We start from the raw sequence: 15,916 nt of genomic DNA, 5'->3' as shown, positions 1-15,916 counted from the left end.
AGCTTAACAGTTTGTGTGACCGGTTTTAAGCGCAAACAAGTTAACAGGGTTTAGTGTTACGAGGGGCAATCTGATTTGAAGGCCAGCATAGTCTGTGTCAAGTTCCAAGACAGCCAGGTTGGGGAAGTGGGGGGCTGCAAAATCCCAGGTAAGATGGCTCTACGCAAATAAATAAAAGAAGAGAATGGGGAGAAAAACCACATTTATTAGTTAAGACAACCACAGGCTGGACACAACACACATGCTAAAAAGTGGACTGTCTTTTAAAACTTCAAAGGTAAATTTTTTCCAAGCCCCACAATCATTTCCATAATATTTACAAAATAAAAGGCCCACATTAAGACATTGAACATTAAAGTATGTAATAAATGCTCCAATCTACCCCTATACTTAAAAATCATGAATGTGACTAACCATGCCATTGAAAACCACTCAGGGTACTCGAGGATGAATCAATTTTCAACATATCAGCCCTGGAAAACATTCACCATTAACCCCAGCTCCCACCCCCAGCACATTCTAATTTGTTTTACATTTTATAAATAAGGAATTAACATCAAAGCCTGTTTAAAAAAAAAAACAAAAATGAAATTCCTTTAAGACTTTTGTCCTGGGTAAAACCACTCCATTTTCTGGGAAGACAATTAGACCTTACAGCCATTGTGAAATAAAGCTGTTGGTAAACCCACTTAAATCTATGGCTATCCCCTTTATCTTTCTAGCAGTAAGTACATGTTGAATCTAACCTCACAACTTTTCTTACTGTGCTTTTAGTTCTGCTGCCTATTGGTTAATTCTTAAGTTTTCTTTCTTGTGTTGGAGTACTGACTAGCCTACAAAATCTTAAGATCTCTATAATGCCCTGAAATAATGTGGAATCATTTCCTGACCGCCAATGTGGCTTTAAGAACCCTGGCAAGTAGGTAAGGACCGGAACCACAAAATAAGCTGCATTAAGGATACAGTGCACAGCTCTTGGGCTAACAGTCTTTGAGCTTTGTGCATTTTGGCAGGTGACAATACAGCCAAGAGCCAGAATAAAGTATGTCATGTCATTGCTTAAACTGTTTTGCAAAAGAACAGTCAACATGTTATCCCTGATACTGAAAGCTGACAAAGTATTCTCTTCCCATATAAACAGATCTTAAGGGCCTCTGATTCCCCCTCCTCCTAAGTCCTAAATCAAATAATGGCAAGTAGTCAACTTTAGTTTTTGTGTAAAAATAAACACCAAAGCAAAAGAAAATCCCCCCAAAACATACTAAGCCAAGTTTTACATGACATTATATATGTAAAATAAAGTACAATTTCCACTTAATTCAGTCTTCAAATATCTTTTATTGGAAGGCCATGCATTGCCTTCATTTATTGTATCTGAAATCACTGTACAGTTACTTTTGTGAAAACACTGCCTGCATTTTCTAGTACAAAAAAAACCTAAAAATTGTTTCAGGAATGTAGAGAAATATCCAACTTAAATAGCGAAAAAAGTGCACCATAATCACTGCTGCACTGCAGTCATTTCTGCATTTCCCATGTTTCTTAAATAACTATCTTGTTTGATAACACACAATATAAAGAGCAATTATGAAAAACAGACATTTACATATACTTCTAAAGTCTTATTGAGAATACCCTGTTGGCATCGGATAGCCAATCATAGGCGCAGCAGCTGCGGTAGCAGGATATGCGTATGCCTGTTGGTTCATACCATTGTGCATATTTGCAACATTACTTCCATATTGCTGAGTGCTATCATAACCGTTCTGGTAAGTCCCTGTAGGATTACCAGTCCTAAAACTGGTCTGTATACCAGCAGATACAAAATTACTTCCAAAGCTCCCATTGGTGTAATTTGCGGCACTGTAAACACCATTCTGAGTTTTAGCCCCAAAATCTCTCTTAAGCAGACTAGAGTAACCTCTGTCATAATTTTCCCTGTCTCTAAAGGTATTAAATCCACCCCTTTTGCCCGCAGAGTATCTGTCTCGACGATCATCCTTCATGCCTCCTCTACCCCTGGAACGACCTGTCAAGAAAGTAAGTGAAAATGGGTCACAATTTTATCTATGATGTTAATGTGCCAACACAGAAGTTAGGTAGCTTTTTGAGTTCTTGGGTTTCAAAATAAACTACTTACCCCTCCAATCCCATCTAATACAGATTTTGTAGACAATGAGGTTAACCCAACTAACTGTAACATCTTACCTGAACCTCTGTCTTCGACCAATTGAAGCAACTTGGGATTAATTGCTTGATTAGCTTCCCGAAGCACAGAGATAAGGTCGCTCACTTGCTTTATGTTATTAGGTGTAAAGAAAGTGTATGCTGTGCCTGTTTTGGTACTGCGAGCAGTTCTTCCAATTCGATGAATATAATCCTCTGAGGAGTTAGGGTAGTCATAATTGATGACAAATTTCACATCTTCCACATCTGTAAGGTGTTGCAGTGTGGCAAAATAGCAATGTACGGAGTTTTGCACACCACAACAGCCAGACCAAAAATAAAAAGTTAGACAATTGTATTCCCAAGAAGGTACGGGCTGCAAAAAATACAGTTAAAATGGTTATCCATTTCCTGTAGGAATACCATTGAGGTAGGAAAAAGAGGGTGGGGCAGGAGAAAAAAAACAAAAAAACAAAAAAGCACATGTCAGCTGTATTAGGTTATCACCCGCCCACTGACAGCCTATCGAGGGAATGTGTGTTCTCCTTAGCACATTCCCAAATTGGTAATGTCCCCTTACAGATCATCAAGTGACATCTGAATGCTTCTGCGCAGTAGGGCCACTTAAAAGTTTCACAGCAACCTCTTCATGTGCTCATTTTTGAGGACCTTTAAACAAAAAATGTACAAGGTCCTTTGCATTAACACTCATCAGAAGTTCAAAATTCTGGCCACACTGCTTGTCTTGCCAAGACCTTACAACTGCAGCTGCAAGAAAAACATACCTGTCCCCCAAAAGTTGTTTTAATGCACTGTGTCTCGTCTAGGCAAGCGCTTCCAAGAAGCCAGGATTCACTTGAGAATGTGTCTCTCTCTCTGGCAGGTCTCGACATGACGACTACTGTGTAGGTGAGGGAGGAACTTTCAAGGCACTTTCTTTTCCCACTGACTATGTGTGAGAAGTTGATCCTGCTCTAGGTCTCATGTGCCAGTACTCACCAATTTGTAAAAGGCTTAGTACCTTTTAAAGCTGCTCTCTCCATTTCAAACGTGAACAAAAATTTCATTGAACATTGAAGTTTGGAAATATTTCTTCGACATTTCAGCAAACTCACTGAAACTCAAAGACCCACAGATCACAGTGAACAGTTTGAAACAATGCTGTACCATGGCAATCATGCAAAGCATGGGACAGATGAAATACCACGGCAGTGAACTGTGAGGTAACTTCCATTTTTTTCCCCCGGAGAGAACAGTTTATGGGGCAGAGGTGGTATGTTCTGCCCTTTGAAGATTACTGGCACACTTTCAGCTTTTCACCTCTCTAATCGACTGGAAGCAGCCAGCCGATCACTAGTCCTCCATCCCCCTCGAGTCCTCCGATTGTCATGCCTAGGCCTTGCCACAAAGACTGCACCTTTATGTGAAAAAAACTTAGAAAAAAATGCAGGTTAAAGAAAGCAATAAACTTTCTTTAAAAAAAACTACATGGAGATCTTCTGGGAAACCAAGCCACGAATTCGAGTTTGTACTAACCTAGCCCTCTGGAGGCCACATCGGTAGCAATCAGAATAGGAGCTTTTCCATGTTTGAATTCTACAAAGACAAACACATAAAAATGACTATTAATCCAAGCAAATGTTATCAAATTACAAATCTCATCTTATTTGAAATACATACCATTTAGAACCCAGTCACGTTCCTGTTGACTCTTGTCACCGTGGATGCCCATGGCAGGCCACCTGTATTAGCAAGTTATATTAGTGCAATCATTTAAAAACTGAAGCCAATATTTAACCCTACAGCTCTTCATCAAAGTGCTCTCTCACGGAGCACTACATCACTGAGCTGTTACCATTATATAGTGTCACTGAAATTAATTCATATAATACCTATGCTGTGGCATATGATCCCCACAAAACTCCCTGCTTCTGAACAAAGTACTTCTGCCCTTTCCTGAAGTCTGCCTTGATGCAGGAAACCACATACCCATCTCTCCTCATTTTTCTGGTAAGCTCATCACATCTTCTTTTGGTTTCAACAAAAACAATGGTTTTATTCTCCTTCTCACTCATGATCTCTTCCATTAGACGAATAAGTCTAAAGATAAAAAAAAATGTCAGTTTTTTAAAAGGAACAATTGACTAAAAAAATGATAGGTGAAACAGTTGAATGTGTATCATGGAAGTCAAAACACCACACCCACTAAGTCAATTCTGTTCTTTGTCCTTTAGGGAAAGGTAATGACATGTGGCTTTCCTTTCCTTATAGGAAGTGCTGTTAGCAAACATCAACACCCAAAGAATAAAGAATTTCAAAAAGACTGGCATACCACTTTGTGTGCTTATGTAGTGGCTAAGTTCAAACTCAAGCTTTTTTGCTCATGCCTGCCAGGCAGGGAAGTAGTTTATCCAATATGTATATTCCCATAAACATTTTAAAAAGAACATATACCACACTAAATTTCATTCATAAAACTTTCAAAACCAGTCTGTTGTATAAACAAGATTTCTTCAAATTGCTAAGACTTAAACTTACTTCTCATCCTTTTCTACATCGTGACATACATCCACAATCTGAAGAATGTTATGGTTTGCACTTAGCTCTAGTGCACCAATGTTGATATGAATATAGTCTTTCAGGAAGTCTTCAGCAAGCTGTCTTACTTCTTTTGGCCAAGTTGCACTCCACATTAGGGTTTGCCTATCAGGCTAAAAAATTGGGGGAAATAAATTAGACCACAACACAGTAAACTTAGAACTGATTTTTAAAAGAACGTAAAGATACATACTCTGATTTGATCCACAATTTTCCGTATTTGGGGTTCAAATCCCATATCAAGCATTCGATCAGCTTCATCAAGGACAAGGTAAGTTGTTCTTCTCAGATTGGTTTTCCCACACTCTAAAAAGTCAATCAGTCTTCCAGGTGTTGCAATACAGATTTCCACACCTTTAATTAAAGGAGCAAGTTTAACTATAATATGCAAAACTTTCACCCTACCAGTGACAAAGAGCCCCTTTATGGGCATATACCTCTTTCCAAATCGCGAATCTGTGGTCCCTTGGGAGCACCACCATAGATGCAAGTAGACTTCAAGCGACAAGCTCTACAGTATTCAGCAGCAACTTGCTGCACTTGCTGGGCCAGTTCTCGAGTTGGTGCCAGCACCAAGCACTAAGGAAGAAAATTTAAAAAACAAACAAAAAGTTTTAGGATAAACCAGTATACTAGGGTGTCATGTCTTGAGGTAGGGTGGGATGTTGTGTCGGGAACTGAATTTAGGTGGACATAAGATTTTTTATTTTTAAATTTACATGGGCCTTCTGTTATTGAAGTGCACTTCCAATCCCTTGATCCTCAGTTTCTATCTGGGATTACAGTACTGAGATTATAAACAGGGATTACTATGCTCAGAATAAAGAAACACTGGTTCCAGGAAACTTTTACATTTACTTTTTGTGTGTGGGAGCACATGTGAAGTGGAAGGCAACTTCTGGGAGTTGTTTTTTTCCTACTTGTAGGTTATAGATATTGAACTCTGGCATCAGAGTTGATGGCAAGCCTCGAGCTTACTGTCCTTAGGCAAAATCAAATTCCATTTTCCAGAAATAACAAGTCAAACTAGTTCTTGCAAAATGGGGGATTATGTAGTCTACAAATCTCTAGTCTAAGAACCAAAAATAATTATAAGCCATACTTACAATAGGCCCATCACCTCTCTCCAGGAATGGCTGGTGATTTATGTGGACAATGGCAGGCAGCAAATACTATTGGAGAGCAAGAATAGAAACAGGAGAAATTGCATTAGAATGCTTTTAAAAAGATTTACCAGATCCTCTCTCTCCCAGAATGTACCAAGTTGTCTTAAACTTACAGATAATGTTTTCCCAGATCCAGTCTGAGCTACTCCAACCATATCCAATCCACTTAGAGCAACTGGCCAGCCCTGAGCTTGAATAGCAGTGGGTTCAGTGAAATTCTGCCTCGCAATCACATCCATGACATTTGCTGTAACCAATAATATTTTAGTAAAAAACTTTTAGGTAAAAAGAGAAAATATATGAAAGACGAAGATGAAAATTAATTCTTACCAGGGAAGTTTGCTTCATAAAAGTTCAGAACAGGCTTTGGACAATTGTGACCCCGAACTGTAATTTCCTTGCTTCTCCTGTATGTATCTACCTCTTGCTGAAAAGCAAACGATCTCAGTGTCAAACCTTAGCCAACTGCACTGACAAGCTCCCCACAGCTACCGATTTTTTATGTACTTAAAATCTGGACACATAAAATCCATTTAGCAATAAAATTACTTTATTATACATATTTAAAAAAAAACAAGGCTCACTGTGTAACCCAAATAAGCTGACTGACTTGCCTGTCTCCCCAGTGATTGCATTGAAGGCCCATGCCATTAAACCTGGCCAACACACATTTTTTACACAGAATAACTCAATAGGACATGTTTGGGAGTCATACCACAAATAACTCTCCAAACCTAGACATTTGCAAGACATCTGCCAGTTTCCATCAACTGAGTAAAATCCACATTACTCACTGCAGTACGCCTTGCCAAATCAGGGTGTTCCTGATAAAAATTCTTCTCAAATTTGGGCAGCTCATCAAGATTCCACTTCTTTTTAACTAGTTTCTCCCCAGGATTTCCAAATTTCTTTCCAGAGAGGGGTCCTGTTCTACTCCCTCCAAATCTTGGTGCACCAAATCTAAGGGAGAAAAAAAGTCGAGTTGTGAAGAGTCCTATATACAGGTTTGCATCCACGTCTTATTTAATGCCTTTTGATTTCGAGCCAAAGTGCATTTCTGGAATCCCTCCCAAATGTCATTCTTTAGACAGCCACAACTGGCACAGTATTTCTTTTTACTGTAGTCCCCAAGCGCACTCTATTGAGGCCAAGCAAACAGTCTGGATTTATCAGGTTGGAAACTGCCCAAACCTTTGGAAGTTCGGATTACAAGGACAGGTAACAGCTTGAGGCTCCATATTCTCTCCCCCCCCTCCGAGTTTAGGAATTAGGAGCTGGGCAAGAAGGGAGGAGCTTAACAAGATTATTTTTGCCACTGTTTTCGACCAAAGGAACGGATCTCAAATAACGGGACCGCGCTGGCGATGTGAAATTAGTGAGGGTGTCGCGGGCAGGGTAGGAAGGGGTGCCCACGTCGGCGAGCCGCGATTTGGGGAACGCCGCGAACCGCGGAAGCGCTGCACATCAAGGTAGCAAAATTATATAACGCGAGCAGGAAAAAAAAAAAAAGAGGAGGAGCCGGCGACAACCGGGGGAGGAGTCCCGGACCGGGCGGCGTTCCCGCTGGGGCGGCGCTTCCTTCTTTGTCTCGCATTTCTCTCTGCGCCACATTTTCTCGACGCTGCCATTTTGAGCGCCTCCGCCGGGCGGGGTAACAAAGGCGCCGCCGCCATGTCCGAGGCCGGCATTTTGTGGCCGCGGCTCAGCCGCATGGCTGAATCCGCCGACGTTGGCCACCCTCCTCGGCACGGATGGCCTCGAAAGCGATCCCTCTACTCCCCGGTAACACCGGGAGTCCCTAAAACACCGGCCGGAAGGTTGCGCGGAACAACGCCTCGGGCCGCCTCAAAGGCGCGGCGCTCCCTTCCCTGCCCCGCTCCTCCGGACTCGCCTCAACAGCCGCGAGGTCGCTCGGGGCGCCGCGGGTCCCGGTCCTCTCAGCCTACAAAAGCGGCCTTGAGCCCGAGGACCAGGAAGCGTCGCCTCTAACGGCTTTTAAATCGGCTATCAGAAAACGCCAGGCCTCCTTACAAAAAACCCCGGGGGCGGTCGGTTGGAAACCCGAGCTCCGGCCGCGCCGCCCTCCCATCCCCCACCCGCCCGGCCTGACAGGTCCCTCGCCACACTCACCCTCGATCCCGGCCGCGGTCCCGGTCACTAGAATAACTCGACATGGCGTCAATGGTTGCGGTGTGCGGGAAAGACCCAGTGAGAGGGAATCCAGTTGCGACGAGTCGCGGAGAGGAGGCCTCGGCGACGGCGAAGCCTTTGCGGGGGCGTCACCAGCGGAGGGAACGGCGGTGACGAAGCCGGAGCTCTAAATCCAGGGACCGATGGAAATGAATGAGGTGCCGGCTGCGTCCCGGCGGCCGGTTTTATAGCCTGGACCGCCTCCTCGCCGCAAAGGCTGCCGGGAGCCGCTCTGTGACCTAATCGCCCCGCCCTCTAGCTGGAGGCTCCAACGCCCGCTGGCGTTCCGGAATCCGCCATGTCCTCGCCCCCCCCCCCCCCCCCCCCCGCGGCCGCTTCCTCACAGGCGCCCGTTTATTACCCCCTTCCCGACGGCGGTGACCCCACTAGGATACCTCGCCCCGCACCTCAAGCGAGCCGCTTCCCCGGGGCCAGCCGGTCACTAAAAAAATGGCCAGCGCCGGCCAGCTCGCAGGCTCCGCTTGAAGATGTTTACGTCGCCACAGACTCCCCCACGCCCATGACCAGGGAGGACGGCGAGGTGGAGCCTGCTGCTGTCACGTGGTGGCACCCCAGGGCTAGGCGGACCGCACTACTTCTCCGCTTGGCGGCGGCGGAGGGATACCTCACCGCAGACTCACCGGAAGCGCGGCCCCGACGCCCCGGGGAGATCGGCCGGGCTGCTGGGTGACCTGGCTGCCTGGCCCGCCGATCTGAGAACCCTCAAGCGGGATCTTGCCCGCGGGGAAAGGTAGCTAGAGCCCGCAAACTGCCGCCGAAGCGCGAGCTGCGAGAGGAAGTGCCTCTCTGATGACCAATCAGCGGCGAGAAGCCGTTTTAACGTCCCTCCCTCTCCCAGCCCTCCGTCCCCGCTCTCTGGTTCCGACCCCCTCCTACCCTCTTCGGCGCTCTCCGTTTCGGCCCTTCCAGGACACCGTCGCCCGCCCGCGCTCTCGTCTCCGGCCGCGACCTTTCTTGGCAGTATGGCCAGCTCAGAGGCTGGTGAGTCTCGGCCTGGAGCCCTAGTGTTTGTATGCTGCAGCATCCAGCTGGCCGCGGGCCGACCCGAACCGTGTCCGGAGAGGCTCGTGACTGCCGGACAGTAGTCGCAGTCGCGGGGGGCTCTCTGAATTTGGGCGTCTCAGCCACTTGGGATGTGACAGATGGGTTCTGTGGCGAGGCTGGAACACCCGCATCCTGTCTTTACAGAGCAGAGGATCCTGCTCTGACCCGATTTTTGTGGGACGTGTATTTTTTTTTTTTTAATCTTTTTGAGGCACAGCACTCCTTAGATCTTTTGATGTTCTCTAGAGTAACCGGCTTTGTCTAGTACTGCCTTTGAAAAGCCAGTTGATTTGGTTGTCTAGGACGCTTACCTCCTCTCCCGGACAGCACACAAAATGGTTGTCATGGCTTGGTCTGCTGTGAGAAATGGGCATCGGACGGAGACATGGATGGCACATCCAGACTATTGTCTCCAGAATACCTGTCCATCTCATATTGGAGACTTGCCCAGTTCTATGGTGTCTTCTCAAATACCCAATCTTTTCAGAATACAGGAATTTCAAGCGTTTAGAATTATTGCTGAAACCCTTAAGCTTGGTCCTGAACTGAATAGAGGAAAGCAAGGGATGTTTAAAACAAACAATAACCCAACGGGGAACTCGAGCAGTATTAATGTGCTAGTTCAGAGCTTAGCGTTGTGTTCGTTTTTCTCATGTTTACCTTCGTATACATCAACTGTAATAAAAAAGAAAGCTAACAAATGCATTAGTGTCGGTGTTGTCATTATGCCAGTTTCTAACAGTCCAAATCAATCACCTGTTTGGGCACCAGAGAGATCTTAATTTACACAAGCTAATTGGATAAAACTATTGGGAATTTGGAGCCACCTCCGTTAGATTCTAGCAACTTTAGATTATCATTTACAACTGCTTTATGACATTCGTTCTTACCTATAAGTATATTGTAATTAAAAACACCTATGTCAGTATTATAAAAATACCGGTAGGTGGAATCTTAGGTTACAAGAGTAAAAATTGGACTGGCACAGTAGTTTTGGCTGTGTAAGAGCTAGCACTGGAAATCATCCCAAGGAATTAAGTACATCTTTTGAAAACTTTTGCCCAGTTGAGTATTTGAAATTTCATGACAAAGTCCTTATCTTCTACAGTTTTCAATGTATATGTTCTGTGGCAGTGATTTTTGTTTAAATGTACATATGACTTTTTCTATTGCTATTGAAGACTGATCCCCCCCTTCTTCCCCAACAGAATGGGTAACACTTGCCAATAATCTTCTTTTTAAATGTCACATACACCTGAGGATACATGAACTTGAAGACTGTGATGCTAATGTCTTTATTGCACTTTATCAGTCCATTTTGGGAGAAAAGGTACCAGGTAAGGGTACTGAAAAGTGAGAATAATTTTGTCTTGGGTCACAAATTTCCTTTCATAATGAATTTTGTGTCCTATTCAACTATGACACTAGTTGCTTTAATGAGTACATTATGGACCTCACCCACAATAACAGCCATGATTAAATAGTCTGGCATTTATTTGAGTTAATCCCCATTTAATCCCATGCACTTCATGCCTTTTAGAGTTATTATTTCTGTAACTACCTTCAATTTAAGGTTATAAATTTGAGTGGGTCTTGGGAATTTGTTGGGTCTTATTTGACTACTAATTATAGATAAGAATTAATATTTACTTGATGTTAGTTCAGTTTTGATTTTGTTTTTGTTTTTTTCAAGACAGGGTTTCTCTATGTGGCCCTGGCTGTCCAGCAACTTGCTCTGTAGACCAGGCTGGCCTCAAACTCAGAGACCCACCTGTCTTTGCGTCCAAGTGCTGGGATTCAAAGGTGCTCTATTCCCCCGGAAGAGACGCTTGTCTTGCCATTAAAATCTTTCTATATTCTCATCTCTGCTTTAGCCAGTCATCCCCAGAAGATGCTTGTAACAGGGCATATGAAAGCCGACCACTTGAACACCTGCAGTGGTTTGGTCTTCTGGTTTTGTTTTTTTAGACATAGTATCGCCATATAGCCTCAGCTGACCTTGGACTTGCTATGTAGATCAGACTCTGCTCTGCCTCCTGAAAGCTGGAATTAAAGGCATGTGCTCTCATGCCTGGCTGATTTGGCCTTTAGTTTTTGCTTTACTTTGTCAAGGAAAGCAGCCCATAGTTAGGGGTTTAAGCATCTGTTTGTTTGTTTTGAGACAGGTCTTGTTATATAGAGCAGTGTAGGTACAAACTCCTGATATAGCTACAATCTCGCCGGTGCTGAGATTGTAGAGATGTGTCATCATACCTAGCCTTGCTGTTGTTATTGGACTATCTTAATGCCTTTAATTTTTTTGTTTGTTTTGTTTTTTGTTTTTCGAGACATGGTTTCTCTGTAGTTTTGGAGCCTGTCCTGGGTCTAGCTCTTGTAGGCCAGGCTGGCCTCACATTCACAGAGATCTACCGGCCTTTGCCTCCCGAGTGCTGGGATTAAAGGCGTGTGCCACCACTGCCTGGCATTAATGCCTTTAAGGAGCTCTGTTTATTCCTTTACATGGTATGTGTATAGACTATACCCATATATTGGGTGAAAAATACTCAACTGTTATATATAGAATATTGAAAAGTAAGTTCAAATCAGTAAATAGTCAACCAATACAGACTCTAGTACGTCGAGTTTAGGCTCTGTAATTCTTTTGAGTTGTTTTTGTAGCAGTGGAGTTTATTCACAAGCCTAGTCACAGACATATATATGATGAATACAAATATATAAATATATATTTCTATTTCACAGCTTGGCCCCTCAAAGCTCTAAAATGACGTGACTTTCCCTCCCCCACAGACCTCATAGTTATTTCCAGGAGTCAAGAAGATGATGCCCACAATGTACAAGCAGTGATTGATTCACTAGCTTTGGATTACCTTCAGGTCAGCTTGTCTCACATAACAGGTTAGTATATGCTTACCCATCAGATAATTATATATTTTAATTAAGTGTTAGAATCTAAGCTGTTGTTTAACAGGTTTGAACACAAAACCTGTAAGGTTGAGCTACAACATTCAGTGTGCCATGAGAGCCCCGGAACACTGGCCACTGAGTCTGCGCTAGTGCTGGCCTGCAAATGTGTTTTAAGTATGTGTTTTTTGTATTTGGTGGTTTTGAGTCTTTTGTAGTAGTTGTTTGTTTTTTGTTTTTCTTTTGAGACAGGGTTTTTCTGTGTAGCCTTGGCTGTCATGATGGATTTCCTCTGTAGACCTGGCTGTCCTCTGCCTTCCGAGTGTTGGGATTAAAGATGTGTGCCACATGCTGGTGCAGTCTTGAATCCCAGCACTCGGGAAGCAGAGGCAGAGGCAGGTGGCTTTCTCAGAGGCCAGCCAGCACTACACAGAGAAACCCTGTCTCAAAAAAAAAAATGGGGGGGGGGGGACGAAAAAAAAAGGTGTGTACCACCATGCTTGTTTTAAAGCATACCATGCTGTATATCTGTTGTAGTTAAAAGAAACACTGGAACCCAAATGTCCACGTTAGCGGCTGATTAAATTACAAAAACTCCTTACAGTGCGGCACTCCACAGCAATGAGCAACTGTGGAGATTCGAATTATACAGTTGCACATTACAGAAAACAGTCTTCAGGGTACACTGCGTTAGAAAAACGTCTTTCTGACGATAATAGCACATGCTACAGTTTGTTAGGACAGGTGTGGTGAGAATTTGTATGTACTTGATTGTATTCAGAAAGACTTTCTAGAAGAGTATGTCACAATCATGTTACTCTGGTAGCATCCGACAAGACTCATGGATACGGAAAAGTGCATACAAATAAGAATTTTCCTTAAGCAATTTTAAAACTTAAAATTTTTTTGAGATTTATTTTATTTTATATGTATCAGTGTTTTGCTAGCATGTAAGGGGTATTGGGTCCACTTGGAACTGGAGTTAGAGACAATTGTTAACTCCCATGTGGTTGCTGGGGATCGAACCCGGGTCCTGTGGAAGAGTAGTCAATGCTCTTAACTACTGAGCCATCTCTCCAGCCCGTGAGATTTTATTTTATTTTTTAAATTTTGAACTATGTTATCTACCTAAAACACTTGGTGGTATTATTTAATTGGCAAGGTGCCTTCTAGAGTGTAGGAAGCCTTGGGTTCGATCTCTAGTACTGCACACAGACACAGATACAATTTAAAAGTTTTTTTCTGAATAATATAGGGTCCACTGTTGCATTCAAAACCAAACATACAAAACCAAACATACCACATGCATTCATAATTGCAGACTGATGGGTAAGAGTCCTAGTAAAGGAGCTGAAGCTCATGAACAGCGAGAATCCTAGAAACTTTCACGTATATTTTATCACAAAAACGGCTTTGACATTTCAAGGAGGTAAATGTTTTTCTGTTCTTTTTGTTTTGTTTTGTTTAGAGACAGGTTCTCTCTACATAATTCTGCCTGTCCTGGAACTCACAGTGTAGACCAGGCTGGCCTCAAACTCAAAGAGATCCGCTTGTCTCTGACTCCCAAGTGTCGGGATCAAAGGTGTGAGCCACAAGGAGTAAGATGTTAAGATAGGTCGTTTATGTCTCTTAATAGACTGACAGGAGCCATACACGGTTCTGTTTAATTCAGTTCTAGGTGAGTAAATGGTTTTGCTCACTTTGGAGGTGATTAATCTGGAGGGATGATTTTGGAGTTGCCTTGCTCTTGCAACTCAGTGGAACTGCTTTATCACCTGAGTGAGGACAGTCGCCGGTTTGTCTGTTTGATGCCGGGCTTCACTATGTAGCCTTGTTGGCCGAGAATTCAGAGATCCAGTTGCATCCCCTATGCTGAGATTAAAGCTTTGTGTCAGCACACTGAGCTCCCTTTTTGTTTTTTAAAGACAGACTCTCAGACTCTAGCCTGTGGTAAGACCACTGGTTTCACTAGTTAGCTCAGGCTGGCCTCCAACTCTTGGCAATCCTCCCATCGCCATCTCCTCAGTGCTGGGATTATAGATCCAGGTTTCCGTGAACAGCTCGGTGTTTGTGCTTTATGAATACACCGGAGCACGGTTCTGAGAACACCTGTTTGTAAGGTTTTCAGTGTAGCACTGCCCGGACAGCACAGCACGAGCAGTGTCAGATCTGTTTACCTCTTCAGGTCCACTGAGGAGCAGCTTCTTACTGCTTAGGTCTCTTCTAAAGCACTTTTCCCTACCTCGAAGCTGTGGGCCCTGCTGGCAGTCTAGTTGCTGGGTTGACGTCATGCGCTCCCCATGTACTCCCCATCCTGGAAACGAAGACGGCTAAGGATGCCCTTGGGACACACATCGTTTTCCCAGAAAAAAAACAGAACTTGAAAACATGATTTCTGGTCTGTTTTTTTAAAAATTAAAAAAAGCCTGTCAAATTTTGTCTGTTTTTACCAGTAGCAGAGGAAAACATCAGAATTCTGGTGTATTTGTTTTATGTCATGGTTAAAGTAGATGACTAGATTCTCAGTTAACACACTTTGAGCCTTCCTTTCTGTATTTTTCGAATGCCAGGCATAATTTCCCAAAGGACAGAGAGTACAGGGAGATAAATTCCATCCAGACTTGAGGTTGATTAGAATCCATTTTAGATGACATTAAACAAGGCAGGCTTACATGTTTTACCAGCTCGCTTCTGCACATCCCACCTGAACATTTATCTGTGGTCTCTTATGGGCCAGGCGTTGTGCTAGAGACTTCCCAGAGATTAACTTCTGGGAATTAGAGGCAGAAAGTGCTTGGCTAGCTTGCAGAAAGCAGGGCCTTTGCTCTTCGGTACCATCTACACCAGATATACTGATACAGGACTATAATCCTAACATTTGGGAGGTGGAGGCAGGAGGATGAGAGTTGAAGGTCACCCTCTACTGTATAGAAAGTTCGAGGCTACCTGTCTCAAGGTGTAAAAAAAAAGGAAAACTTATACACGAAGTAAGTAGATATAAGAACAAAGATTCCTGATGGAAGGAAGAAGCGTCCCAACAAGTTGTCCATCTTGTTTTGTAACTTCTCACAGCGCAGCCCCGATGAGCAGGCGCCACAGGCTTACGCTGTTCTTTCACTAGCTACTGGAAAGGTCTCTGCTGTTTTCTGTTTTGGTGGCCATTTCCCTAGAGCAGTGGGTCTTAACCTTCCTATTGCTGTGACCCTTTAGTACACCTCCTCATGGTGACCACCAACCATAAAATCACTTTTGTTGCTACTTCATAACTAATTTTGCTACTGTTATGAATTGTAATGTAAATATCTGAGATCCCCAAAGGGGTCTTGACCCATAGGTTGAGAACTGCTGTCCCAGAGGCTGTTCCTTAGGGCCAGATACTTAGCTGCTAGAGAATAGAACATGCCAGCGAATGATGAACTGCCACACTTAGGCTCCCCCATCCCTTGTTTCTTAAGCGATAATCAACAGGAAATGGATGTTTTTGATATTTATAATTGCTTTTCCTTGGTTTATACCTGTATTCTCAAACTGCATTCATATATTCATTTCAAAGTTTATAGGCTTTCTTTGGGGCCACCAACCAGCTCCCAAATAAAGACACAGAGACTTATTATTAGTTATGAATGTTCAGTCTTATGCTTGGCCCACTAGCTCTTATAATTAAATTAACCTGTTTCTCTTCATCTATGTTTGCTTCAGGGCTTTTTACTTTCTTCCCTTCTGTATGCCCTACTTTGTGTCTGGCTGACTAGTGGCTGCCTAATTGGCTGAGTGGCCTCAGGCATCTCCCTCTCTTTTCTCTTGTTCATTCTCTGAGCTCAGATTCCTCC

General features: G+C 43.5%; 2 protein-coding genes across 5 annotated transcripts in view; one reads left to right on the top strand and one right to left on the bottom strand.

The window, feature by feature from the left end:
• Positions 1-185: 185 nt before the first annotated feature.
• Positions 186-8,890, bottom strand: Ddx5 (DEAD-box helicase 5). Of its 3 annotated transcripts, none has more exons than XM_041635664.1 (14): positions 8,762-8,890; positions 8,061-8,247; positions 6,725-6,890; positions 6,261-6,357; positions 6,044-6,177; positions 5,871-5,936; positions 5,202-5,343; positions 4,958-5,118; positions 4,705-4,877; positions 4,156-4,266; positions 3,847-3,908; positions 3,703-3,762; positions 2,209-2,433; positions 186-2,029 (listed from the first exon to the last, which is right to left on the bottom strand). In XM_041635664.1, exons 2-14 carry the CDS (start codon positions 8,102-8,104, stop codon positions 1,623-1,625), a joined length of 1,848 nt encoding a protein of 615 aa, XP_041491598.1. In that variant the 5' UTR covers positions 8,105-8,247; positions 8,762-8,890; the 3' UTR covers positions 186-1,622. The 3 variants fall into 3 exon arrangements, with proteins under 3 accessions (XP_041491598.1, XP_041491597.1, XP_041491599.1); XM_041635663.1 differs by lacking the exon at positions 8,762-8,890 and adding an exon at positions 8,528-8,662; XM_041635665.1 differs by lacking the exon at positions 8,762-8,890 and adding an exon at positions 8,516-8,617.
• Positions 8,509-15,916, top strand: part of Cep95 (centrosomal protein 95) — a 27,796-nt gene continuing 20,388 nt past the window's right edge. For both annotated transcript variants that reach the window (XM_041635662.1, XM_041635661.1), the window contains exons 1-3: positions 8,509-9,122; positions 10,394-10,522; positions 11,973-12,080. In XM_041635662.1, the coding sequence (XP_041491596.1) occupies positions 9,104-9,122; positions 10,394-10,522; positions 11,973-12,080 (256 nt within the window). In that variant the 5' untranslated portion in view covers positions 8,509-9,103. The remainder of the gene's footprint in view (positions 9,123-10,393; positions 10,523-11,972; positions 12,081-15,916) is intronic.

Source organism: Microtus oregoni, unplaced genomic scaffold, assembly GCF_018167655.1.
Source record: "Microtus oregoni isolate MIOR12 unplaced genomic scaffold, Mior012 000048F_ref0000485, whole genome shotgun sequence".
Classification (NCBI taxonomy): Eukaryota; Metazoa; Chordata; class Mammalia; order Rodentia; family Cricetidae; genus Microtus; species Microtus oregoni.
The sequence above is the reverse complement of the archived record's forward strand: the minus strand, read 5'-3'. Positions and strand labels throughout refer to the sequence as shown.